The following is a 26,103-nucleotide window of genomic DNA, read 5'->3' as shown; positions in this document are numbered from 1 at the left end:
GGCACGCATGTGCACCCACATGTGGAATACAGATAGGGATCACACATCTCGAAGAATCTCCAGTTACAGGAAGTAACTGTCTCTTCTCTGTGGAAATAATTACTTGCCATTAAAGCAGTGCAAATCACATGGGAACTTTGCCTCAGTGACCAAAATTAATGCACATGAACACTATATATTTCCACCACAGGCTGGCATTCTCTCTCTCTCTATTCCTATAACAGTGGTCCCTAACCTTTTTCCGAGCCACGGAGGACTGTGGCGGCAGAGGAGCATCCGCCGAAATGCCGCCGACAAGCGGCAACGTCAATAGGTGTCGCCGCTGAAATGCCGCCGATGAGCAATGTCATCCAGAGGCGTCGATCGGCGGCATTTCAGCGGCGACGCCTCTGGATGACACTGCTTCTCAGCAGCATTTCGGCGGATGCTTGTCCGCTGGCCAGTACGCGGGTGCACTTACACGCCCCGGTGGGCGCCACGGTGCCTGCGGGCACCTCGTTGGGGACCCTGAGCTATAACATACCATACGTGTGTGTGTGTGTGTGTGTGTGTGTGTGTGTGAGAGAGAGAGAGTATGTGTGAGATTATGTATATTTTATAGACTCACACCTATAGCTCAGAACGTAGGCTGGCTGCTTATCAAATTCCAGCCTAGCCATTTATTGATTTCTATTTTTTCCCTCCAGCATTATAATGATATAAAAAATGACAAGGGTCTTTCCTTCAGACTGTGCATTAAATTGCAACAAAGCACTCAGAGTATCCTTACCTGCACAGTGCTGCTCAGGTTTCCATTGGACTTTCACCCCTTCTCTCTGACAGGTTCGGGCATAAGCAAGGAATGACTCGCAGTAGCAATTTTTATGAACTGGACACTCACACATATCTGTTACACAGGACCTGCAAAAAACAGCAGAAACAAACAAGGAATAAAAGTTTTGCCAAAGAGCCCTCAAAGTTTGGAATTATTTTTTTATATAGTCATATGCAGTTTAAAGCTGCAATAACCTGTGTTGGAGAAATGGCAAACACATTGAACACTTTTTACTCCCAAATCCACATAGAGGGTCTAGTCTAACCTCTGTAGTTTTGCTATATTCTATTCTATATGCTCAGCGCTCTCAATTACATCAATGTCCTACCATGAAGTCATATCAAAGTAGAGAGCCCAGATTATGAGAGTCAAGAACTGCCATGCAATGAGGATCAAAGGTTGTACGCTGCCCTTATGGAGCAAGGCAAAGACAATTTGTAGCAAATACAATTTTGTCTTAATAAAGGCTCCATCTTGGCTTTCCCAAAGAATGCCTATTGCAACAACATTTAAGATTAATTCCCAGATTTAAGAGCATTATAAGGAGCAATGAAGACACGCACAGTTACTATGCTATGAAGTCCTCGGGGTTCATGATGCAACTAGAGCGTAGCAAAAATTTTCAGTTGAATAGGAAAGTCACTGAAAAATGCAATTACGGGATGACAAAAGTTATTCATTAATTTGGCTCAAATTTGGCAAATATTTTTGGCCAAATAAATTAAAATTAAAATTTTGAAAATGTTTTCATTCTGACATTTTGACATTTTTCATTTTGAAATGTTTGGTTTTGAAATTTAGCTAGGAATTGGTTTTAAAGAGATTTACATGTACAAATATCTCAAAAATGTAACAGCTAGAAACCTGAAAAAATAATTTTTTGTTTCAGTGAGCAAAATTGAAAAATGTTAGTTTTGGCTTGAAACAAATCAATTTTTTTTTCTGGATTTTTCAGGTCGGCCACCAAACCCTAACAAAACACGAAAAAAACCAAACAAACAACCCAAAACAAAAAGCCACAAACTCCCCAAGGACCAATTATTCATTCAGCTCTCAATTCAACCATCTTATTTCACTGAATAATTATAAAACATGGCAGTAAGTAAATCTGCTACTGCACATGTTTGGATACAAAATTAGCTCATCTAGAACGTGTGTCAATTTGGCACAAGCTGAAAATACAATCCATAACTCTCAGTGAAGTCAGTGGGCGCCTGTGGCAGTGCTCAGCTTTCTGAAAATAATTTCCCATTTTAGTATTCAGATTCATCTCCTATTTTGTTCACGTATGATTAAAGTTACGTTTTAGTCATGGGTATTTTTAGTAAAACTCATAGACAGGTCACAGGCCGTAAACAAAAATTCACAGGCCTGTGACCTGTCCATGACTTTTACTAAAAATACCCACCGTGTCTGAAACTTGGGCGGGATTGCTCGGGGGGGGGGGCGGTCTTGGGGTGCTGGGGGGGGTGACCCAGGACCCCTGCTGGTACTGAGGGAGGGGTTGGCGGGGCTTCCTACCGGCTCCGTCCCTGCAGCTCCTAGACAGCGGAAGCAGGGGCCAGGGCAGGGGCTCCTCCGTTGGTCCTGCCACAAGCGCCGGCTGCTGCAGCTCCTATTGGCAGGGAACCGCAGCCAATGGGAGCTGCGGGGGCAGGGCCTGCGCGCATGGGCAGTGTGCAGCGTGGAGACACCCCCCCTCCGCCACATGGAGTTGCAGGGTGGCCCCCCCACCTCAGGTAAGCACCCCCCCATGCTCCCAAACCCCTGCCCCTAGCCCTGAGCCCCCTCCCACACACCCAAACTGCTGCTTCTGGCAGCCCCCTAGCACTAGCCGCTGCAGAAGTCATGGAGGTCACAGAAAGTCACAGAATCCATGACTTCCATGATCTCCATGACAGACTCGCAGCCTTACATATGAGTCACTGAACAAGTTCCCCTTGATGAGTATTGTCCTACCATAGCATGCCTGCAAATCTTCATTGACATCCGAAAGCAGTGCTCTGAATGCTGTTACTGAATATAAGTGGTTCCATATTCCCCATATCATTTAGGAGGTATATATCTAGGCTTGCCAACTTTCTAATATCTGAAAACTGGACACTACAGCAGGAGCGCAGGAACCTCCCCCTGCCTCTCCCCAAGGCCACGCCCCCTGTCCACTTCTCTCTCCCCATCTCTGTCACATGCTGCTTCCCCCTCCCCTTTCCTTGTCGCTCAATCCTCTCCACCTCCCTCTTTTCCCTCACCAGCTGGGCTCCCTCTGCTCCAGGGCTAGGTCAGGAGATGCAGCCCCTGATGTGGCGCCTGCCTGCTCACAAGATGCAGGTTGGAGGTGGCCCTGACTGAGCAGGGGCTGTTGTGAGTTGATGACCCTGCGCCTCCCTCCCCACCCGCGGTAACCAGACTTTTGGTATCCGGTCAGTACATCTTCCTGGAACTGCACAGGTCCCTTTCAACCAGACTTTCCAGTTGAAAACCGGACAAATGGCAAATATACCTCATTTCACAAAGCAGATTCCTAACATGCTATCACAGGAAATTACTGTTGCAAAGAGAGTCTGTTGTATTCCCTGCAGACCAATTAAGATGTCAAGATAGTTTTATTCTCTCCTAGGCATCCTGTTATCCTCAACTAACCTTGCCTTTTCAACTTTTACTATTATGTATAATTATTCATACAATAATTATTATATTATTGATATCCAAGGTGTTGGGGAGTGGGGGAGTTAGGATCATGCTTGCTTATGGCAGGCTGGTTGTTTGCATGCTGAGTTCCCACGTTGGGACTTATAAAATGTTACATTTGAGTCACTTCATCTGGTTTTGAGAACCCAAAAATCATAGAGTTTCCTGCTGTGAGTTTTTCTGGCCCCAGAAAAGAATGCCAGTTCCAACACCAAGCCAGATCAGTTGCCTTAAGTTAAAGATAAGTCTCCCGGCACAAAACTTAATGTGTCTCGATGAGCCAAACCCCAAACTCCAGTTTCAAACACCCATAGACCTTGGACTAATTTGGATCCAGATCCAAACAGCTCTAGTTCTTAGCCACTCCTTTCTGCCTGGATAAGGATCAAGCCTGGTATGGGTAGCATTAAATATTCCCTAAGAAAGATAACACACCAGCATCAGAATGAACAGTTCTCTAATTTACTTCATTCTTATTGGCTTCAAGTTATTTCTACTTTCATGAGTTGTATAATCCTGAGATGAGCTGATGGGCCCTATCCTCTGGTTTGGCTGAGGTACAATCACGCAGGGCCCAGCACCAAGGGGTATGTGTCTTGTTGTTGTTTTGTTAATTAATTATTACTGTTGATAATTTTTCTACTTATTTAACAAAACTAAAAGTAAACAAAACTGTACAAAAGTAAATATTGGTCTATCATCAAAATAGAGACACTTTTTTCTAAGGAGATTCTTTATTAACAAAACTAATAAATTAATATTAAAAATTGTTTGTTTACAAAAATCACTTCTGAAGCTACAAGGGAGAAAGTATTTGATGCATTAGATAGCAAAATACAGTCACTACTTCCCTCTCGTGGTCCAAGATGGGAACTCCAGGCAATCCCTTTGTGTGATTGAAAGGGAAGCTTTTTGGAAGAACTTCTTCAGGCAAAAGATGCTTACTCGCTGAGGGCTGAATGACAGAGAGAATAGGCTAAGTACTCTGGGTCAGTTTTAAAAACATTGTTTTTCTTATTTGCCAGTAAAATCCTTAATTTCAACCTTATTAGATTCCCATTGGGAGTTGGTGTTTTTGTTTGTTTTGTTTTAGTTATTGAAACTTCCCCTGCCACACAACATAAGCAGCATGCCTCCACTCCCTGCCCAGAAAAAAAACAGTAGATTCTTGACTGCAATTTACAAGTTCTAATGGTGATCAGTGTTAAAAAAAAATCTTTGTGATGTAGGTACTGTTTTTTGTTTTCTTTTTAAAAATTTTCTGCTGAGCCATTTCCTGCACTCCAGTGAATGGCTAATTTCAAAGTTCTGCTCACCTCCCCCATCCGCTCTTTGCATCTCCTCTGATTCTGTCAAATAAATTAGAAGACACTAATAAACAGGTATCTATAGGTATGTATCTGGAGGCTTAGAGAGTGTCCATGCCCTACAACTGAAGCTCAGTTTCACTCAAAGAAACACCATTTTCTTACGATAGTATGTTCTCTAATAATGGAACATTTTGACTTTGTTGTCCTCTGAAGTGTTCCAATTCTATTCCAAGATAAAAACTTCTGTTTAATTAGAGTTAAGACTGAGTGTATACAGAAACAGTCCAAGACATTTTGCCGACCAGGTCAGAAAACCTTTTTGGTGTCCCTCCCCTATTCAACTAGAGCAGCCACGTCTAAATAAATAAATTAAAGGCGGCCAGTCAATCAGTGGAGCACCACACACCCAAGTGGCACAGCAGTATGTCTAGAAGTTGGCACCCAGGCTGATGGCCATGATTACCTGCCCCTGGACCAGCCCTGAGAATATATATAAATAACCTAAGATAAAAACATTATAGACATATTGTAACATTCCCCTAACCAAGCCCAGGAAATTCAGAGTTAAGGTTACATTTAAAAAAAAATCCAAATGTGTTAGGTAAGGAAGTGCAGTAAGGCAACCAAAACAGCCTTAACTCTGCGCTGTAGTGACACCATGCGATAAAAAAATGATTATGATAAAGGTATTTTAGCATTTGTGGTCCTAAATTAGATTAAACTGATTTAAAAGTCACATTGGGTTTTAAACATATATCTTCCCCCGCCCCCAGCTCCCTAGTTTCACCACCTTTAGCAGTAGGACAAAATCCTACACAGGGATCAAAAACTGCACAACATGGAAACATCTCCCTGATGACACTACGGGCGCTTCAGAGACACACACTGATTGAAAGAGCAGGCACACTGCCCTTATATGAATTGATGTAATTAGTTTATTTTTGAATACATACAAATAACCACCTATTGTCAAGCCACCGGGCACTTGTGTGATTTGCAAGAAATGTTGTGGCCAAAATCATGAGGATGATCTCTGTAAGTGTCAGAACAATCTTGAATTCAAATAGGGAGGTGAAACTCCTCATTCTGTTCCTATAATCTTCGGTATAACCTGCAGTGTTCTCCGACTTCAGTTTCGGTGTGCTGTTCTTCAGAAAGGAACCTTCTTGATAACAAGGAGTGATTAACTAGTTGGTGGGCTTATGTAAATAATGGACTGGTGTCGCCACGGCTGAAGCGGGACTGATCAATTTAGAAAGATACACCGCTTCTCTTGCCTTCTACAGCTGAGATTGCAGTGGAATGCATCTTTAGGTCTACCAAGTACAGAAGTGGTATTATACAGGGCGAGAGAAAGACTAAATAGAGCCCAAAATGAACAGACAACAGGACTTCAAATCTGCTTGCATTTTGTTCAGGCTGAGGAAGAAGTGGGTTCATTCAGGACCTAAACTCTTTTCTTTTCTGCCTTAACTTCCTATACTGAGGATACTTCAGAGTAAACTGGGGCCCTTTTCAAATCACTGGCCTAGAGCAGTTGTTTACTCTTTTGCTGGGGACAAATATCTCAAACTGGATTCCTTTTGATGCCGTATATACACACTCTCTCTCTCTCTCTCTCTCTGTAAGTAAGAGAGAGAGGGAGAGAGAGATGGTGCTAATAGGGTGTGTATAATCACAAACTGTTGCAAGGGGAAATCCATGAAAGTGAAGGCATCCGGCAGCGGTCGGCCACACCCTTGCACTAGACAGCCCACATTGCTCCCACATCTTCAAAGCAAACCAGAGGAGTGCACTTCTTCAGCTAAAGGCCTTTTTCACATTAAACCATGGAAAGTGTCCGAGTCCCAAAGAGGGCAGAGAAACGAGTCCTATGCTAAATGTACTATTAAAAAAGAAAAGAACAGAACAGAAGAGCAGCGCAGCGATTGCTGCTGCCTCTTACAATGCTGGGCAGTATTGAAATTGCAGATGTTTGGTGTTTTTCACTGAACATCTGCAGTTCCCTTTACTTCACAGGGAACAAGCAGTCAAAAAAACCAATCACTAGGAGAGAATGTCTTTTGCATTTAATATTTTGCTTCTTTCCTTTCACAACACTGATATGGTGTAGCACATATGAAAACATATCAGAACCGCCAAGCAATGACACTGCATAGATGAAAGGCAACATAAAAGTCAAGTTAAAAGACATGAACATTTTGGATTTAAAAACAGATACCAGCCATCTTGAAGGCCTAAATTTTAAACACTACATTTCCTTTACAGTGTGTAGCCTTCCATAATCTAACCCACACCTCAGTTAGACAGGTGGAAAATGGGATTACCCGCATATTTATAAATTGAGAAGACTGTTCGAAGAGCCACCATTTCAAAGACAAGGATCATTCAGCAAGCCTAGCATCCTGTGAGATAGTTGTCTTGGGAGAACTCCATTTACTGGACTGCAAAATCCAAGATTTAGTGGCTGTCTCACCTAATTTAACACCAGCAGTGAAGACATCCAATGTCTATATGGCAGCCAAGCAAGTAACTCTGCCTTAATCACATTTCAATGCTCACAGTTCAGCAGCAAGATGCAGGAGTTTTTTCCCTGATCCACAAGACCTCATTTTTCTTCCCTCATAAGGAAAAAAAGAAAACAAAATGGTTTCTATCAACATCAACACTGTTTTAAAACTGTTATAAGGGTTTGGTGGGTTTTGTTTTTGTTTTAAACAGAGGCCTCTAAAAGGTTTTCATTATTTGTTGTTCCCAAGTACTGTATAGAAGGAACCTCAGAAGGGAAGAGGATGCCACACCCCAAAATATAATAGAAATGTTCACTCTTTCACTTTTATTTGTGTAAGCCGTGTGTGTATGTGTGGTTTTTCCCTTTTCCTTTTTGGGTGTGTATGTGGGGGGGATGACAATTACTCAAGTCTGAAGCTTGGTATTTGGAGCTGGAGACACTTATTTCTTGAGTCTCTTTCAGGAAGATACTGACACTAACACCAGAGCAGCAAATAACTCATGGGAAAGGTAAAGTTGGAGCCTGAGCAAAATACATTAGATCATTCCAAATACATTCAAAACACCTGCCTAGGGAACAGAACTGCCTAGTACGCTAAAGATTAGTCATTTTTCATCGGTCATTTCTTTCAAGGCTAGAGTGCTAGATCTTTATCCCATCTGGGCAGCTTCAACACTGCAGAACAGTATAAACCAGACTTAAATCAAGCAATAGGGGTGTGGCAAAGTGACTCGCTAGCCAACACATCACCTTGTGGCTAGGTATGGCGTTCCAAGGTTTCTTCTCTGTAGTCCTGTCAACCAGATCTACTGGTGGTCCCCTTTTGCCCTGGGATTTTGCTCTCCAGCCTGGTCTCACCCCCTTCGGGGTAATCCCAGGGCTTCACACCAGGTCGACAGCCCTCTCCAGGCCCAATATTCTTTCTGTCCCCTTGTGTTTGGGATCTTCCCAGTGAGACTGCAGGGAAACTGAGTCCCACCCTCTACCCTGGGTTCTAGACCAGGGATCCCTGAAGTAAGTGGTTAAGGGCACCCTGGTCATGCTTCTTTCCTGAGCTACTTACTACGTCAGCCTGCTTTTCCCTCAGGGAGCTCAATTTCTCAGGTGGGTGGGTGGGTGGGGTTGTCTGTCCCAGGGCTCAGCAGTTTCTCTTTGAAGTCTGGTCCTGACGTTTTTTTGCTGTAGGATGGCTACCTTTATGTGGTGTTTAGATTAGGGTTACCATATTTCCACAAGCAAAAAAGAGGACACTGGGGGGGGAGGAGCCCCGCTCTAGCCCCGCCCCTGCCCCACCCCAACCACTCCCTCCCACTTCCCACCCCCTGATTGCCCCCCTCAGAACCCCCAACCCCCCCTGCTCTTTGTCCCCTGACTGCCCCCTCCTGGGACCCCTGCCACTAACTGCCCCCTAGGACCCCACCGCTTATCTAAGCCACCCTGCTTCTTGTCCCCTGACTGCCCCCTCCTGAGAACGCCCTACGACCCTACCTGTCCCGACTGCCCTGACCCTTATCCACACCCCCACCCCATATTCACACCCCAGCCCCCAGACAGACCCCCGGGTACTCCCATGCCCTATCCAACTGCTCCCTGCCCCCGACAGGACCCCCAGAACTCCTGACCCATCCAACCCCCTCTGCTACCTGCCTGCCTCGACCCCTCTCCACACCCCTGCCCCGACAGCCCCCACAAAACCCCAGACCCATCTAACCTCCCCTGCTCCCTGTCCCTGACTGTCCCAACCCCTCTCCACACCCCTGCCCCCCTGACAGCCCCCCCCAGACCCATCCAACACCCCCCCCCCCCCGTCCCCTGACCAGGGCCGGCTTTAAAGAGCCCAGGTATCGGGCTGCACTCCGGCCGGGGTTGCGGGGCTTGGGCCGGGCCGGAGGTGCTCGGCTGGCGCTGCTGGGGCCCGAGCCGGGCCGGGTCTGGGCTAGGGGTGCTGGGGCCCGAGCTGGGCCGGCGCTGCGGGGGCCCGAGCCAGGCCGGGTCCGGGCCAGGGATGCTGGGGCCTGAGCCGGGCCGGGTCCGGGCTGCGGGTGCTGGGGCCCAAGCCGGGCCGGAGCCGCTGGGGCAACCGGGCGCTGCTCTGCCAGGGCCGCGCCTCCCCGGAGCTCTCCTCCTTGCGCCCCCCCGCCCCAGCTTACCTGCTGCTGCCTCCCGCTTGTCCCTGCTTCTTTTCAGACTTCCCGCGAAAATCTGATTCGCGGGAAGCAGGGGAGGGGGAGGAGCAGGGGGGCGGAGCGTTCAGGGGAGGGGAGGAGGGGAAAGACAGCTGCGGGCCGGACAGCATAGTAAGGCTGCAGGGGATGGGGGGAAGGGGCTTTGGGTGCCCAGCGGCGCTTGGACGCCGCTTTTCTATCTATAAATAGCCGTCCAGGGGAGATTTTTAAAAATCTAAAAATGTCCAGGATTTCCCCCCGGTCGGCTATTTATGGGAAATCCGGACATATGGTAGCCCTAGTTTAGATGCTGCTTGTAATTATTAGAACTGGGAGCACTGGCTGTTGGGAGTCTGAAAGGACAGGAAACAGGAAGGAGGGGGGAGGAGTTGAGGAGGCTGGGAGAGTTACAGAGTGTGCAGCTACAGCTTGGAGAAGAGACTTGCACTGTAAATAAAGTTCTGTTGAAGTTGTTAATACTTTGCCTGGTGGATACAACACTTTAAATCTGTTATTGTGTGTCCAGGGAGATTGAAGTGTTCTCCTACATGTTTTTGTATATTGCTATTCCTAAATATCTGACTTGTCTCCATTTATCCTTTTACGTAGGGACTGTCCAGTTTGGCCAATGTACATAGCAGAGGGGCATTGCTGGCACATGATGCCGTACATTACATTGGTGAACGTGCAGGTGAATGAACTGATGATGTTGTGGCTGATCTGGTTAGGTCCTGTGATGGTGTTGCTGGTGTAGATATGTGCGCAGAGTTGGCATCGAGGTTTGTTGCATGGATTGGTTCCTGAGTTAGAGTTACTATGGTGCGGTGTGTGGTTGCTGGTGAGGTTGGCGGGTTGTCTGTGGGTGAGGACTGGCCTGCCTCCCAAGGCCTGTGAAAGCGAGGGATCGTTGTCCAGGATGGGTTGTAGATCACTGATGGCTTTATAAAAAGTCCTTTATAAAAGGATAAATGGACACAAGTCAGATATTAGGAATGGCATTATACAAAAACCTGTAGGAGAACACTTCAGTCTCCCTGGACATACAATAACAGATTTAAAGGTAGCCATCCTACAGCAAAAAAACTTCAGGACCAGACTTCAAAGAGCTTCAGTTCATTTGCAAATATGACACCATCAGCTCAGGATTGAATACACTAAGAAACTACACCATCTACTCAGGACACTCCCTACACTAACACAGGAACAAATCAACATAGAATAACCCCGGTCGGGGCTCTAAGGGTATCTACTACCTAAGATCCACAAACCTGGAAATCCTGGACGCCCCATCATCTCGGGCATTGGCACTCTCACTGAAGGACTGTCTGGATATGTGGACTCCCTACTCAGACCCTACGCCACCAGCACTCCCAGCTATCTCCGTGACACCACAGATTTCCTGAGGAAACTACAATGCATTGGTGACCTCCCAGAAAACACCATCCTAGCCACCATGGATGTAGAGGCTCTCTACACAAACATCCCACATACAGATGGAATACAAGCTGTCAGGAACAGTATCCCTGATGATGACACAGCACAACTTATTGCTGAGCTCTGTGACTTTATCCTCACGCACAATTATTTCAAATTTGGTGACAATATATACCTCCAGACCAGTGGCACCGCTATGGGCACCCGCATGGCCCCACAATATGCCAACATTTTTATGGCTGACCTGGAACAACGCTTCCTCAGCTCCCGTCCACTCATGCCCCTTCTCTACCTACGCTATATTGATGACATCTTCATCATCTGGACCCATGGGAAGGAGGCCCTGGAAGAATTCCACCATGCTTTCAACAGCTTCCACCCCACCATCAACCTCAGCCTGGACCAATCTACACGGGAGGTCCACTTCCTGGACACCACCGTACAAATAAGCGATGGCCACATTAACACCACCCTATACCGAAAACCCACTGACCGCTACGCCTACCTTCATGCCTCCAGCTTCCACCCCGGTCACACCACACGATCCATCGTCTACAGCCAAGCACTGAGGTACAATCGCATCTGCTCCAACCCCTCAGACAGAGACCAACACCTACAAGATCTTCACCAAGCATTCTCAAAACTACGATACCCACACAAGGAAATAAAGAAACAAATCAACAGAGCCAGACATGTACCCAGAAGCCTCCTGCTACAAGACAGGCCCAGAAGAGAAACCAACAGAACTCCACTGGCCATCACCTACAGTCCTCAGCTTAAACCTCTCCAACGCATCATCAGTGATCTACAACCCATCCTGGACAATGATCCCTCACTTTCACAGACCTTGGGAGGCAGGCCAGTCCTCGCCCACAGACAACCTGCCAACCTTAAGCATATTCTCACCAGCAACCACGCACCGCACCATAACAACTCTAACTCAGGAACCAACCCATGCAACAAACCTAGATGCCAACTCTGCCCACATATCTACACCAGCAACACCATCACTGGACCTAACCAGATCAGCTACAACATCACCGGCTCATTCACCTGCACGTCCACTAATGTTATATATGCCATCATATGCCAGCAATGCCCCTCTGCTATGTACATTGGCCAAACTGGACAGTCACTACGCAAGAGGATAAATGGACACAAGTCAGATATCAGGAATGGCAATATACAAAAACCTGTAGGAGAACACTTCAACCTCCCTGGCCACACAATAGCAGATGTAAAGGTTGCCATCTTACAGCAAAAAAACTTCAGGACCAGACTCCAAAGAGAAACTGCTGAGCTCCAGTTCATTTGCAAATTTGACACCATCAGATCAGGATTAAACAAAGACTGTGAATGGCTATCCAACTACAGAAACAGTTTCTCCTCCCTTGGTGTTCACACCTCAACTGCTAGCAGAGCACCTCACCCTCCCTGATTGAACTAACTTCGTTATCTCCACACTGATATATACCTGCCTCTGGAGATTTCCATTACTTGCATCTGAAGAAGTGAGGTTCTTACCCACGAAAGCTTATGCTCCCAGTACTTCTGTTAGTCTCAAAGGTGCCACAGGACCCTTTGTTGCTTTTTACAGATTCAGACTAACACGGCTAGCCCTCTGATAAAGGAGTTTTGTAACTTGGGGTATAAGATGCTTCAAATTCAATGATTTTTTTTTAACCTTCAAAGTACTGGAAAAAACCTACAATGCATTTTGGATTTCTCAGCACATACCATTCCTTTCAAAATATTTCTGGGTGTGCAATTTCAGAACCCACCCTTCCCATCTTAAATGTAAGAAAATATGCTATTTTTCAACTCAACACAATAAATGCAGGTCAGTGTAAAACCTTTTAAAGTTATACTATGCTGCACAACATCCCTAAAAACCTACAATATGTGCTGCTAAAAATATTAACCAAAGGCTTTTTTGAAAGTGCCAAGAACTATTATACATGTATTATTAACCTTTATACAATGAGAACTCTGAGCCAGATTTGCTTTTTATTGCTTTAAACAACAATACTCCACATTAATCTTATAAAATGAATAATGAAATGCCCTGGAACATTTTCTAAAACCACACAAAATAAAGTTCTCAGGATTGCACAACCCTAACACGCACCTCAATCTTCCTTGAATCCGGAGCCAGTGTTAAAGGCAGTTAAAACAAAAAAGAAAAAAACAGCCTCTCATTTCCTCCCAATATTCTCCCTATGATGCACTGGGCGGGCTTTGTCTGTCTTGTGCTAGAAAGCCACTTGGGCTGCTGTGTCCTAAAAATCCAGGTTCTTGAAAAGGAAAGCCTGTATAAAAGCTCTTCAGTAAAAAACACTTGAAGTTGGGCTGAAGAAGACAATCAGATCTTACACTCAGCCTCGGGCAGAATGCCTGCCTGACTCGGTCAGAATGTTTTCTGGAACTGCAGGAAAACACACAGTACAGCAGCCGATCCACCACCTTTTGAAACGGTCCATCAGGCACTTACTTCCATGCCAGCCAGCTTCATCAGCTGGAGTGCAGAAGGTCTGGGGCCAAGTCCCACCCTCACTCCATCCCTGTTCAGGACACAGGAGGCATTTTGTGCCCTCTTCCTCCTTGTGTGTATTGGTGTAGGGCTGGTCACAATCTAGCTCTTAAAGTGATAAACATCGTAAGGGGCTCCTCATTAAGAACATTTTTGGACTAGAGCAAGCCAATAGAGTTCATATCTTAACGTCTTTCAGACAAGGGGCCAATAGCTGGGCACTCTGCAGCATGCCAGTCAAATCCTGTTTACCTTAATCTTGGTAGCAGTATTCATACAAGTAGTCCCATTAATTTCAATGTAACTAATGCAAACAGGATTTGGCCCTCTGAAGTCATCTACAACCTAGATGTGTGGTTGAGATGAAGAATAAAAGGACCTTAATAAATCTGCTTTGGAGCAGGCATCTCCCTGATCTTGTTACAGAGAGGCAACATGCATAGGATATGTAGACCAGTATAAAGAAAGAGAAGGGAATTTTATGATTCCCATCTGCAATACAGGAACTCAGTGTCTGCATACCACATACCATTTTTGCTAATTCACATCTGTGATCATCTGTTTGCAAATATATAGCCTAAAATGTGGTAAAAATTGCTCCAACGTTATGTCTGGTAATGCAGATAATGATGAGCATGTCCATCTGTAAAACTACATGGAGGAAAAATGGTAGGAGCATTGCATATAAAAGCATATTTGAGTTCAATGATAGAAATGATAGAGGTCAGCTCCTAAGGATCTTTCATAGGACCAGGCATACCCCCTTCTCACACCTGACAGCCTTCTGGTACTTTCTGGTCATCACTTTCTCATTGGGGGTATAACAAGGATTGTAATAATTGCTGGCATCTTCTGGCCAAACCTGCCCACCCCCAACAACCCCCCAAAAGCAATTATTTTGCAATGTTATACCAGTCAAAGTTAACTATTACTTATCCTGCTGTCTCAGGGTCTTAGATTACATATATATGTATATGCTCAACACTAAGTCTGTTATTACAAATTGCATTGCAGATGCAGAGCCACTGCATTATAATGAAATTTTCAGTCTCCTCTGCCATGGAAAAAATCAATGATATTAAGCAGCCTTGGAAGTACATAATATGTATCACTTCATATTTTTCTCTTTGTCTTGGCTTGATTTTTAAAGAGGGCTTAGATTTTTTGCAGGTACAACTAGAAGCTCTTTTTTTAAAATCATGCTATCTACAGAGAGAGAGAGAGAGAGAGAGAGAAGTAAATATTCATAGGCATAAAAAAGATTTTTTTCACACTCTGCAAACATAGTGGAAATCAATCAAGTATTATCACTGCACCAGTTATTCTACTAGTTAGAAAGCTCATCAGTATATTGGAACGCCTCATTTGAAAAAAGATGACAAAAGCCGGAGATTTTTCAGGATTTTTCTGACAATTTTTAGAGCCTCAAAAATTGCTGGGAGATTTTTAAAGCCACAGCTCCAATGAAATATAAACAAAATAAAGAGATTATTGCTATAGTGAGAACACTGCAAAGTTTAGATCCTCTATTTTCAAAAAAAAAAGTCACAATAGATCATTTCCTTATTCACATTAAAAAAAACCCAAAGCGCTGGTACAGTATAACTAGGCACTATAACTAGGTCTGGGCACTCAGCTTGGGGAGAGGGATAGCTCAGTGGTTTGAGCATTGGCCTACTAAACCCAGAGTTATGAGTTCAATCCTTGAGGGGGCCATTTAGGAATCTGGGGCAAAAATCTGTCCAGTCCAGCTTTGAGCAGGGGGTTGGACTAGATGACCTCCCGAGGTCCCTTCCAACCCTCATATTCTATGTATCTGGAAGTGCCCAACAAAAAATACATCGCATCCAATGAAAAGCAAAATGAGAGCAAGGTGCAGGAACTGTATCCAAAATATAAACACAACAGACGTTATCTTCAGCTTCTGATGATGATTCACTGTGTTCATATCCTAGGAGGTCTTGTGATATTAATAATAATAAACAGGCTATCTAGTTTAAAGTCTCACGGTCTTAAAAACTCATTAAGCACCCTCCCTGCCTTAACCCACACAAAATTAATAGCAACCAAACTTATTCTTCCTCTAGGTGGCCGCAGAGCATTTAAAAAACCATGGTCTCCAGCTGGAAATTCTATTTAGAAAGCTATTTTCTTTCTGTAGGTAGGCCCTGCTCCGACTGAAAACAACAGCCAAATTCCCAGTGCCTTTGCAGGAGCAGGCCCATAATGCATTTTAAAAGATGTTTCATTGTTTGTTCTTTATTACAAATATTTGACTGAAAACAGAATCTTTTATTATAAGAGTCCATCTGATCCTGCTTACCTGAATTCTAATCCTCAACATTTGTGTGCTCTATTTTGACTGGTTTCCTGTAGGGTCTTGGGTAAATCACTTAATCTCTCTGTGCCTCAGATTCTCCAATTTTAAAATGAGGATTATAATCAGGGCCACCCAGAGGATTCAGGGGGCCTGGGGTCTTCAGCGGCAGGGGGCCCCCGCCGCCAAATTGCCGCCGAAGACCCGGCACTTTGGCGGCGGGTCCCGGGGCGGAAGGACCCCCCGCCGCCGAAAACCCGGACCAGAGGAAGCTCCGGGAGCCCAGGCCCCGTGAGAGTTTTCCAGGGCCCCTGGAGCAAGTGAAGGACCCCACTCCAGGGGCCCCGAAAAACTCTCATGGGGGCCCCTCCGGGGCCCAGAGCCTGGGGCAAATTGCCCTACTTGCTCCCACCCCCCCAGGCAGCCCTGATTATAATACTTATTTACTAATCTACTTCCCTGTGGGGGTGTTAAACTTAATTCATGGCTCCACATGAAGCACACTGAGCACCTTAGATTAAAGGTGTGCATGTGGTACCAACTTGGCAGTAGTTTTTCTGCTCCCATGGATTTTTCCACAGGTGGGGAGCCTTAGGGCCCATGTGATCAAAAAATCATGAGCAGATTAACTCTCTGAAAACAAAGATCCTGTTTTCATGCCAATATCCCTAGCAAGAAGAGAGGAGAGAACAGGAAAAACATAAAATACAGTATGATAAATAGAAGGACATTTTTTTTAATAGGATCTTTTCAACATTTTCCATTAAACTTTGGTTCCTTGCAGTGCAAGTTTTGGAATGCAATTCCTTCATGCCCTCAGGGTGGTCTGCATTTTATTATGTTAGCATGGCAGCCCAGTTTATTCCTAGCAGAGCTACTGTGTGTGAAACATTTCAATCTAAAGCCAGATTGGCAGGCGTAACAGCCACATCTAATTTCTGCCACTGATTTTCAGAGCAAGAATTTAACTGGTTTTTACCACATGCAAAAGAAGTTTGCTTTTTGTGGTTGTTAAGTGATCACCTCACAATGGGTACGGTGCTGAAGAACAAAGCTGAAGTAACATTTGGATGTATCTAACCTTATCCACATGGTGGCTACATCTCAAATGGGATACCAAAGAAAACTAACCAACAAGCCCACACACAGAGAAGAAGAGGAAATAAAGTCTATGGGTCAAGGGCAGGTGAGCTAGAATCAGGAGAAGTTGCTGGAAGCTCATTCCCTCTTACCCCGACACACACCCCGCTTATTGATGCAGTTTATAGCCAAGGTTTGGATAGGTGCATTGGAGAGGGAAGAAATACCAACAAGAGCAGCCCTGGAAAGGCAAGTCTGGGTGGGATGAGGTCAGGGCCATGTTCCTGGCTCCTGGACACCAGGCAGTGTTGGGAGGGAGTGTTGGGTAAGTGCTGGCTACGTTCACCAAGTTCCACCCAGAACAAGGTTGAGGTACATTAATGGGGTTCTAGGAGGTCAGAAATTTGTAGTGCCATACTGGTTCTGTGGATAAAAAGAGGGCTTGATCTCCAGGGCTGCGTTTCTTGAAAACTTCATAAGCACCAATAAAAAATTCATGAGCACGTCAGGAAAATGTTAAAATAAGGGGGAAATTTGCCAGTTCTTTACCATTCAATTCATGTGTGTCTAGGAGTTTAGAGTTTTTGGGGCAGAGTGCCAGCCAGTGTGAACTGTCACAGTTCCACGGCAAGTGGTGGTAACATACACCTGCTGATGACTCTCCCATTTCATTTTTTAAGACTCATTAAAAATAAAAAGCAGCTACAATTTAATGTTCTTGTGGGGCTGGAAGGAGGAATGAGCAAATTGGTAAGTTTGGTGGGGCAGGAAGAGGGAAATGGGACATATTTCAAAACATGAGACAGAATAAAGCAAAAAAGAGGAGAATGAAAGGCAAAAGGATTTCCATGTTCAGGGCATGAACCTAAGAGATGTTAAGCATCTCTCTCTCCAAGTAAACCAGTCAAGTCAAAAAGAGTTTGAATTTGGTTTGATTAGGGTTAGTTGCTGGCAGAAGATATTGATATAGCCAAATGTGAGGCAGCTTTTCTGACTGGAAAGCTAGCAGACTACCATCTCTTTAAGGCATTGATAATTGTAATGCCTAGGCTCCAAGGTACAATTCCAAAATGTGAAGAATGTGACATTAATGTGATACTAGCAGAAGAGGCAGAGTCCCAAGAGTCTAACACCATGGGAACAAAAGACACAGAAAGAAATGGAGGCTAAAATAGAAAGGCCCATAGTAAACATCTGCAGATGTAGTTGTTTGTGGTGAGGGCTGAACCAGTGAGGAGGAAAGCACACACCCCTTTAGCATCTAGCAGCCCAAAAAAGAAAACCAACACGACTGGTTTAGAAATATTCTTTGAGATCAAAAGTCCGGCAGCAATAAAATCTGCTTCTTGTGTTGAAAAATGTAGATGGAAGGAGGATGCACACTCTCACTCATGGGAACATCTGCTGTAAGAAGCAACTTAAGTAACCATGCAACAACATGGGAGAAACATCTGCAGTGTGTAGACCACCAGCTGTGCAGGAATAGCAATACTTCGAATATCTACAGTGCCTTTCCTCTGAGTATTGCAAAGCATTTTCCAAACAAGTTGAGCTTCACAACACCACTGTAAGGTAGATATTTAATGGAAGGATTTTTTTCATCTAGCACTGAAATGCAGCTGGCTCTGAGTGAAATGCAACACTTGTTTATCAACACACAGCACAACCAAACTGTTTTCAGAAGAGGAAGTAAGGAAAGTTCCATAGTTAATTCAAACAGCAGGAGAAATTCAGGTAGGGCAGAATGTAATTACTAGAACTGAAATTTAGCCATGTTATCATGGATATTAAACCCCTTTTTGCAGTTACAGGAAGTACAAACACAAGTTCTCAGTTATTGGCTTTATGCCATATGACATTTCAAGAAGAGCCCTAGGTATCTGTAACTAGTAAATAGTTAATAGATAAGGTGCCAACAGATGGTGCTCATGAACATAAGGCATAGTTTCTAGGCTTTGTAAACCAAGAAAACATTTTTTGCATTGCAAATGGCTCCCTTATTATAGTTCTTTACATCAACCTTTAAAAGGCACTTCCAACATCACTAAGCCTCCTAACCTCATGCTGGGGGCATTGATTCAACTCAGATTTACAGGGAAGAATGCTGTCACTCACCCCACTTCCTACAGTGTTTTGTGTGTTTCTTGGGGGTTTCCTACCTGAGTAATAGCCTGGTCTGACCTTGCTCAGTTTGTGAGAGCGGAACATATGTTACTACAACGTTGCAGAAAGAAAAGAAGTTGGAGGAGACAACAAAAAGGAGGTTATTTATTTAATTACCAAAGACAAGCACCCCATTGAGCAATCTGACGTCCACTATCTGCTTTTTAGCACAACCACTTTTCAGGCTAACGGCAATGTTAGCAGAGGAAGCAGTCTGATTGGGAGGAGGAAGCTGTAATAGGCAATGTAAAATGCACACCAACTCTCCATTAGATGGTGCAAAGTACTAGTGGAAAAATGTACAAAATATTGTGCAGGAGAAACCATCCTAAATGTTGGCCTCATATCCAAAAAACTATTATATTTAGATCTGACTAGAAGTTCCCTCTGTGGTTTCTGGGTATAGGTTGCACTAAAGTGTGGTATAGGAGGAAGCAGGAAGTTGCTAATACTTTATAAATGCTAAAAGACATACTGGTTCTTTGGATATCAAATGCATCTCACATACTCTGTAGTTGGAAACAAGTTAAACTATTAACTCTCGCACACATATACCCTGTGCAGGGGCAATACCTGGTCTCAGATGAAGGGGTTAGCCTCAGCTCAGCTTCCCCTCTTTTTCCAGAGGTGTTCAAGGAAATTATATTAGTTGGCTGCTTGGAAGACTAAGGCTGTTCGTTTCAAGAATGCTTAGTGTTGGCCAAACTCTACTCCACCTGAAGTCATCGGTAAAACTCCCACTGACTTCAGCAGCAGAATACTTAGGCCAATGTTGATAGCTTTTTAAAAATCCCACCGGCATGGAGAAGAATGGTTATACCATGGCTGTATACATATTTTCCTCATCCCATTGAAACAAACACTTTGTAATGCCTTCCCCCAACCAAATCACTGCCTCCTTTTCTCAAGTGATGCATGCTATGTATCTGTACCAGTTACTAACCCCCTCTGAGCCCTGAACAAACACAGGAGCAACTATCTAGCTTCAAATACTCCATAAAATGAACATATTCTTTGGATGAATAAAGGGCCTTTTTAGTGTATTTTCATTTGGTTTTTATTTCTTTCTCTCTTGCACATTGGTTTTCTATGTTTATTTTGTGTATGATTTAACTATATTTTGCAGTTGTCAATAAAGAGATTTTTCTTCATTAAAAATACAGTTCACAACAAAATATTAGGAAAGCAGCTCCTCCTCCAGATTTTGCTATATTTGCCAAGATCTAAGTTCCCCTGCAATGGTTCATGACATCACAAATAAAACTGTGTGAACTTTTATTTGTCCACAGGGGAGTTCATACAAATCTTATTTTTTCCAGTTTTGTTCTCCATATTTGTGTCTTTTGAGTTTCAGTTTCAAACAAAACCCAGAACTCAAAGAGTAACACAGCTGAAACCACCAGTGTAGAAACCATAGCATTCAAGTTGAAACTATAGTGTTGCACCATTTCCACTAGGCAGGATGTGATGGCATGGAGTTAATCTGAGCATGCCCCCTTCTTGTCAGGCCTGGCACTGCAGGTGAGCACCATCCTCAATTCCCTCTTACCCAGGGCATATGCAAGTCCAACAGGCTTTCCAGTATTAAAGAGGGCCCTCTTCAGAGGGTCTCATTATTTAACTGAAAAGGACAGAACAAAAACAAACGAAAGCTTCACTCAGCTATGCCATAGGAAAGCCTCCACCTCTGGGCTAATCAGTCTTATGTCTTGCCCCTCGAGCTACAGAGCACTCTCAGGCTGAATTCCCTGCCCAGCAGAGACCCAAGCTCCAAGCATTGTCCGGATGCCACTCATCCCCGGACAGTGCATCACTCTTTGCTGAGCAAGTCCTTAGTAGCCCCACAGGAGGTCCCACACCCAGTTAGTTTTTCTGGGCTCCTCCAGTCTCTTGCCTGAGAGCACTTTCTCTCGGGACCAGTTCGTTTTTGTGAGCCTCTGCTGTCCAGGGAGACCCCACTGGGAGTAGCTTCCTAACCAGCCCGGCAGTCCCCTGAGGGGTGTCTCCCTCTCCTCCAGAGCTTTCTCAGTTCTGGGGCTTCCTAACTGAACCCTCAGAAGCCTTTATGTAACTAGGCAAGCTGTGCCTTGCCATGTAATTAACTCCTACCCAGCTACTTAGACAATTAACTATCCACAAGTAGATCTGGATTAGCTCATTCTCCTTACTGGAGTCTGTCACAGATAGGCTCGGTGCCTGACCCGAGAGGCCAGGTGCCCTGTGACACAGGGATATGAACCAAAACCCTAGATCCAAGAGCACTCCCACATCTACATCTAGATCCAAACACTTTGTCTGGTCTTTATCTCAATAACAGACAAAACCAATCCCATCCCTTCCACATATGCAAGGCTGATCCTCAGAAGTCTGAATCTGAATCCAGATTCATACCTTGTATCTTGGGTCCATTCTAGTTTCCACCCTAAACCATAAATCAGCCCAGTTTCACTAAAAATGGCTGAGGTTCTCTGAAGCCTCCAGGCTGGGATCTCTGCCACATTTTCCTTGCCCAAGTGCTGGGTTAACAATGAAGCATTAAATTTGTTTTCCCTAATTGAGTAACTTTGCAGCAGGGCTGGGAGCTAGGGGGAATCACATCATACGCAGACCATCCTAAATGTTACCAACCCATGAGACTGCTAGCCCCAGGTCTTCTGCACAAGGTCTGCACTGAGCTTGCATCCTCCCTCAGAATCCCCCTGAAACAATGCCCTTTCCCACTTTCCTGTCCATATCTAAACCTCCTTTACAGGGGGAAGGAGGACAATCTGCTGCAGCTGGAAGGGAAGGGGGGTGGGAGGGTGTCTCCTGCAAAAATGAACCTCTTCCAGGGCATTAAGCAGTCTGATAACCTAGCAGCCCTTCATAAGGTCTTTAGTTCTGGCTCTGGGCCCCTTTAAATACATCCATTCGCTCACGTTTCCAAACAAGCCTGCCCCCCCTTATGGCGTTTACACCACTTTTACCGTGGTCAGCAGGGGAACCCAGGCCTGCCCAATACACCAGATTCCAGCCCAGGGACCCTATAAACAATAGCCATGACCTGCTCACTTCAATTGGTTGCTGCTTCTTCCCTTTGCTCTTCCCATCTGGCACCTTTATCTTCACACCACAGGGTTAAAGGCCTCGAGTCCTGTCTCCCCCATTGTATAGATTCATAGATTCATAGATTCATAGATTATAGGACTGGAAGGGACCTCGAGAGGTCATCGAGTCCAGTCCCCTGCCCGCATGGCAGGACCAAATACTGTCTAGACCATCCCTGATAGACATTTATCTAACCTACTCTTAAATATCTCCAGAGACGGAGATTCCACAACCTCCCTAGGCAATTTGTTCCAGTGTTTAACCACCCTGACAGTTAGGAACTTTTTCCTAATGTCCAACCTAGACCTCCCTTGCTGCAGTTTAAACCCATTGTTCCTGGTTCTATCCTTAGAGGCTAAGGTGAACAAGTTCTCTCCCTCCTCCTCATGACACCCTTTTAGATACCTGAAAACTGCTATCATGTCCCCTCTCAGTCTTCTCTTTTCCAAACTAAACAAACCCAGTTCTTTCAGCCTTCCTTCATAGGTCATGTTCTCAAGACCTTTAATCATTCTTGTTGCTCTTCTTTGGACCCTTTCCAATTTCTCGACATCTTTTTTAAAATGCGGTGCCCAGAACTGGACACAATACTCCAGCTGAGGCCTAACCAGAGCAGAGTAGAGCGGAAGAATGACTTCTCGTGTCTTGCTCACAACACACCTGTTAATGCATCCCAGAATCATGTTTGCTTTTTTTGCAACAGCATCACACTGTTGACTCATATTTAGCTTGTGGTCCACTATAACCCCTAGATCCCTTTCTGCCGTACTCCTTCCTAGACAGTCTTTTCCCATTCTGTATGTGTGAAATTGATTTTTCCTTCCTAAGTGGAGCACTTTGCATTTGTCTTTATTAAACTTCATCCTGTTTAACACAGACCATTTCTCCAATTTGTCCAGATCATTTTGAATTATGACCCTGTCCTCCAAAGTAGTTGCAATCCCTCCCAGTTTGGTATCATCCGCAAACTTAATAAGCGTACTTTCTATGCCAATATCTAAGTCGTTGATGAAGATATTGAACAGAGCCGGTCCCAAAACAGACCCCTGCGGAACCCCACTCGTTACGCCTTTCCAGCAGGATTGGGAACCATTAATAACAACTCTCTGAGTACGGTTATCCAGCCAGTTATGCACCCACCTTATAGTAGCCCCATCTAATTTGTATTTGCCTAGTTTATCGATAAGAATATCATGCGAGACCGTATCAAATGCCTTACTAAAGTCTAGGTATACCACATCCACCGCTTCACCCTTATCCACAAGGCTCGTTATCCTATCAAAGAAAGCTATCAGATTAGTTTGACATGATTTGTTCTTCACAAATCCATGCTGGCTGTTCCCTATCACCTTACCACCTTCCAAGTGTTTGCAGATGATTTCCTTAATTACTTGCTCCATTATCTTCCCTGGCACAGAAGTTAAACTAACTGGTCTGTAGTTACCTGGGTTGTTTTTATTTCCCTTTTTATAGATGGGCACTATATTTGCCCTTTTCCAGTCTTCTGGAATCTCTCCCGTCTCCCATGACTTTCCAAAGATAATAGCTAGAGGCTCAGATACCTCCTCTATTAGCTCCTTGAGTATTCTAGGATGCATTTCATCAGGCCCGGGTGACTTGCAGGCATCTAACTTTTCTAAGTGATTTTTAACTTGTTCTTTTTTTATTTTATCCGCTAAACCTACCCCCTTCCCATTAGCATTCACTATGTTAGGCATTCCTTCAGACTTCTCGGTGAAGACCGAAACAAAGAAGTCATTAAGCATCTCTGCCATTTCCAAGTTTCCTGTTACTGTTTCTCCCTCTTCACTAAGCAGTGGACCTACCCTGTCTTTGGTCTTCCTCTTGCTTCTAATGTATTGATAAAAAGTCTTCTTGTTTCCTTTTATTCCCGTAGCTAGTTTGAGCTCATTTTGTGCCTTTGCCTTTCTAATCTTGCCCCTGCATTCCTGTGTTGTTTGCCTATATTCATCCTTTGTAATCTGTCCTAGTTTCCATTTTTTATATGACTCCTTTTTATTTTTTAGATCGTGCAAGATCTCGTGGTTAAGCCAAGGTGGTCTTTTGCCACATTTTCTATCTTTCCTAACCAGCGGAATAGCTTGCTTTTGGGCCCTTAATAGTGTCCCTTTGAAAAACTGCCAACTCTCCTCAGTTGTTTTTCCCCTCAGTCTTGATTCCCATGGGACTTTACCCATCAGCTCTCTGAGCTTCCCAAAATCTGCCTTCCTGAAATCCATTGTCTCTATTTTGCTGTTCTCCCTTCTACCCTTCCTTAGAATTGCAAACTCTATGATTTCATGATCACTTTCACCCAGGCTGCCTTCTACTTTCACATTCTCAACGAGTTCCTCCCTATTTGTTAAAATCAAGTCTAGAACAGCTTCCCCCCTAGTAGCTTTTTCAACCTTCTGAAATAAAAAGTTGTCCCCAATGCAGTCCAAGAATTTGTTGGATAGTCTGTGCCCCACTGTGTTATTCTCCTAACATATATCCGGATAGTTGAAGTCCCCCATCACCACCAAATCTTGGGCTTTGGATGATTTTGTTAGTTGCTTGAAAAAAGCCTCATCCACTTCTTCCACCTGGTTAGGTGGCCTGTAGTAGACTCCTAGCAGGACATCTCCCTTGTTTTTTGCCCCTTTAAGCCTAACCCAGAGACTCTCAACACTTCCGTCTCCTATGTCCATCTCTACCTCAGTCCAAGTGTGTACATTTTTAATATATAAGGCAACACCTCCTCCCTTTTTCCCCTGTCTATCCTTCCTGAGCAAGCTGTACCCATCCACACCAACATTCCAATCATGTGTATTATCCCACCAAGTTTCAGTGATGCCAACAATGTCATAGTTGTATTTATTTATTAGCACTTCCAGTTCTTCCTGCTTATTCCCCATACTTCTCGCATTTGTATATACGCATCTAAGATACTGGTTTGATCTTTCCTCCCGGTTTTGTCCTGACTCTCCTTTCTCTCTGCCAATATAGCCCACACTCCCTCTCGTTTCCGACCCATCTCCCCGGTCTCCATGTTCCCCACTTACCTGTGGGCTTTGCTCACCTGTCCCCGTCGAACCTAGTATAAGCAAGTGCAGCAAAAGCCAAACTCGGGTTATCCCCCAAGTACCAAGAGGCAGGACCCTCTGGTCCCAACCAGGATCCACCATGCTAGGCCCCTGAAGCTTCTTTTATCTGAGCCTGCTGGGCTCTGATTGGCTGCTTCTGTGAGGCCTCTCCAGGCATGCCTGGAGGACCCACCTTCACTGCTGCTTTCTGGGGCGGGGCATAGTAGAGCCTCGGGGCCTCCTTGAGGGAGCCAGAATGGCCAGGTACACCTCATCACACTGGCTGAATCCTGCATGTCACTTTAGGCACATCTTGTTTGGATTGTCCAAGTAAGAAGGTGGGTATTAGGGCTACTGCTGAACTCATAGTGAAAGGTTTGTCTTGACAATGGAAGAGGCTAGTGCTGCCTGAATAAAAAAGGCTGCATTTTTCCAATAACCTTGTAAAAATCTGTTAAACTGGCTAGTGTCATCAATCATGATGGCAATCCCAACACCGATTTTCCTTTTCCTGTCCTCTGTGCAGGTCAATAAACCACATCTAATCATACAGATATTTTTCCACCAAAAAGGGAACCAAACAGGGGAATGTAAGATGAAAGGCTAAAAAGAAAGCATTTAGCTAGGTGTCGTTCTTTGTCCATGTACAAATAATAGTGCATTATATCATATTATACAGCTGACTTTGCAGAGTCTCCTGATTCAGGAGAGCACTTCAACACATGCTTAACTTTAGGCATGTACTTAAATCCATCCCTATTCAGAATAGTACCTAAGTACATGCATAAGGGAATAGGGACCAGGCATAACAATCTCACCTACACTGGGCTAGATTATGTCACTAAGTCATTGGTCTGCATTGGGACAGCAAGAAGTAGCTTTAAGAGTAATTATACCAAGGCTCTGATCTAGAAGTACTGGGGAAAGCAGTCCCTGTG

The 26,103-nt window shown here is 44.5% G+C and overlaps 1 protein-coding gene across 2 annotated transcripts in view; it reads right to left on the bottom strand.

Annotated features, from left to right (window-relative positions):
* Positions 1–26,103, bottom strand: part of BMPER (BMP binding endothelial regulator) — a 221,987-nt gene that overhangs the window by 22,195 nt on the left and 173,689 nt on the right. For both annotated transcript variants that reach the window (XM_034761175.1, XM_034761176.1), the window contains one exon: positions 770–900. In XM_034761175.1, the coding sequence (XP_034617066.1) occupies positions 770–900 (131 nt within the window). The remainder of the gene's footprint in view (positions 1–769; positions 901–26,103) is intronic.

This window comes from Trachemys scripta, chromosome 2 (assembly GCF_013100865.1).
Source record: "Trachemys scripta elegans isolate TJP31775 chromosome 2, CAS_Tse_1.0, whole genome shotgun sequence".
Taxonomy (NCBI): Eukaryota; Metazoa; Chordata; order Testudines; family Emydidae; genus Trachemys; species Trachemys scripta.
Note: the sequence above shows the minus strand (reverse complement) of the source record. Positions and strands in the feature narration are given on the sequence as shown.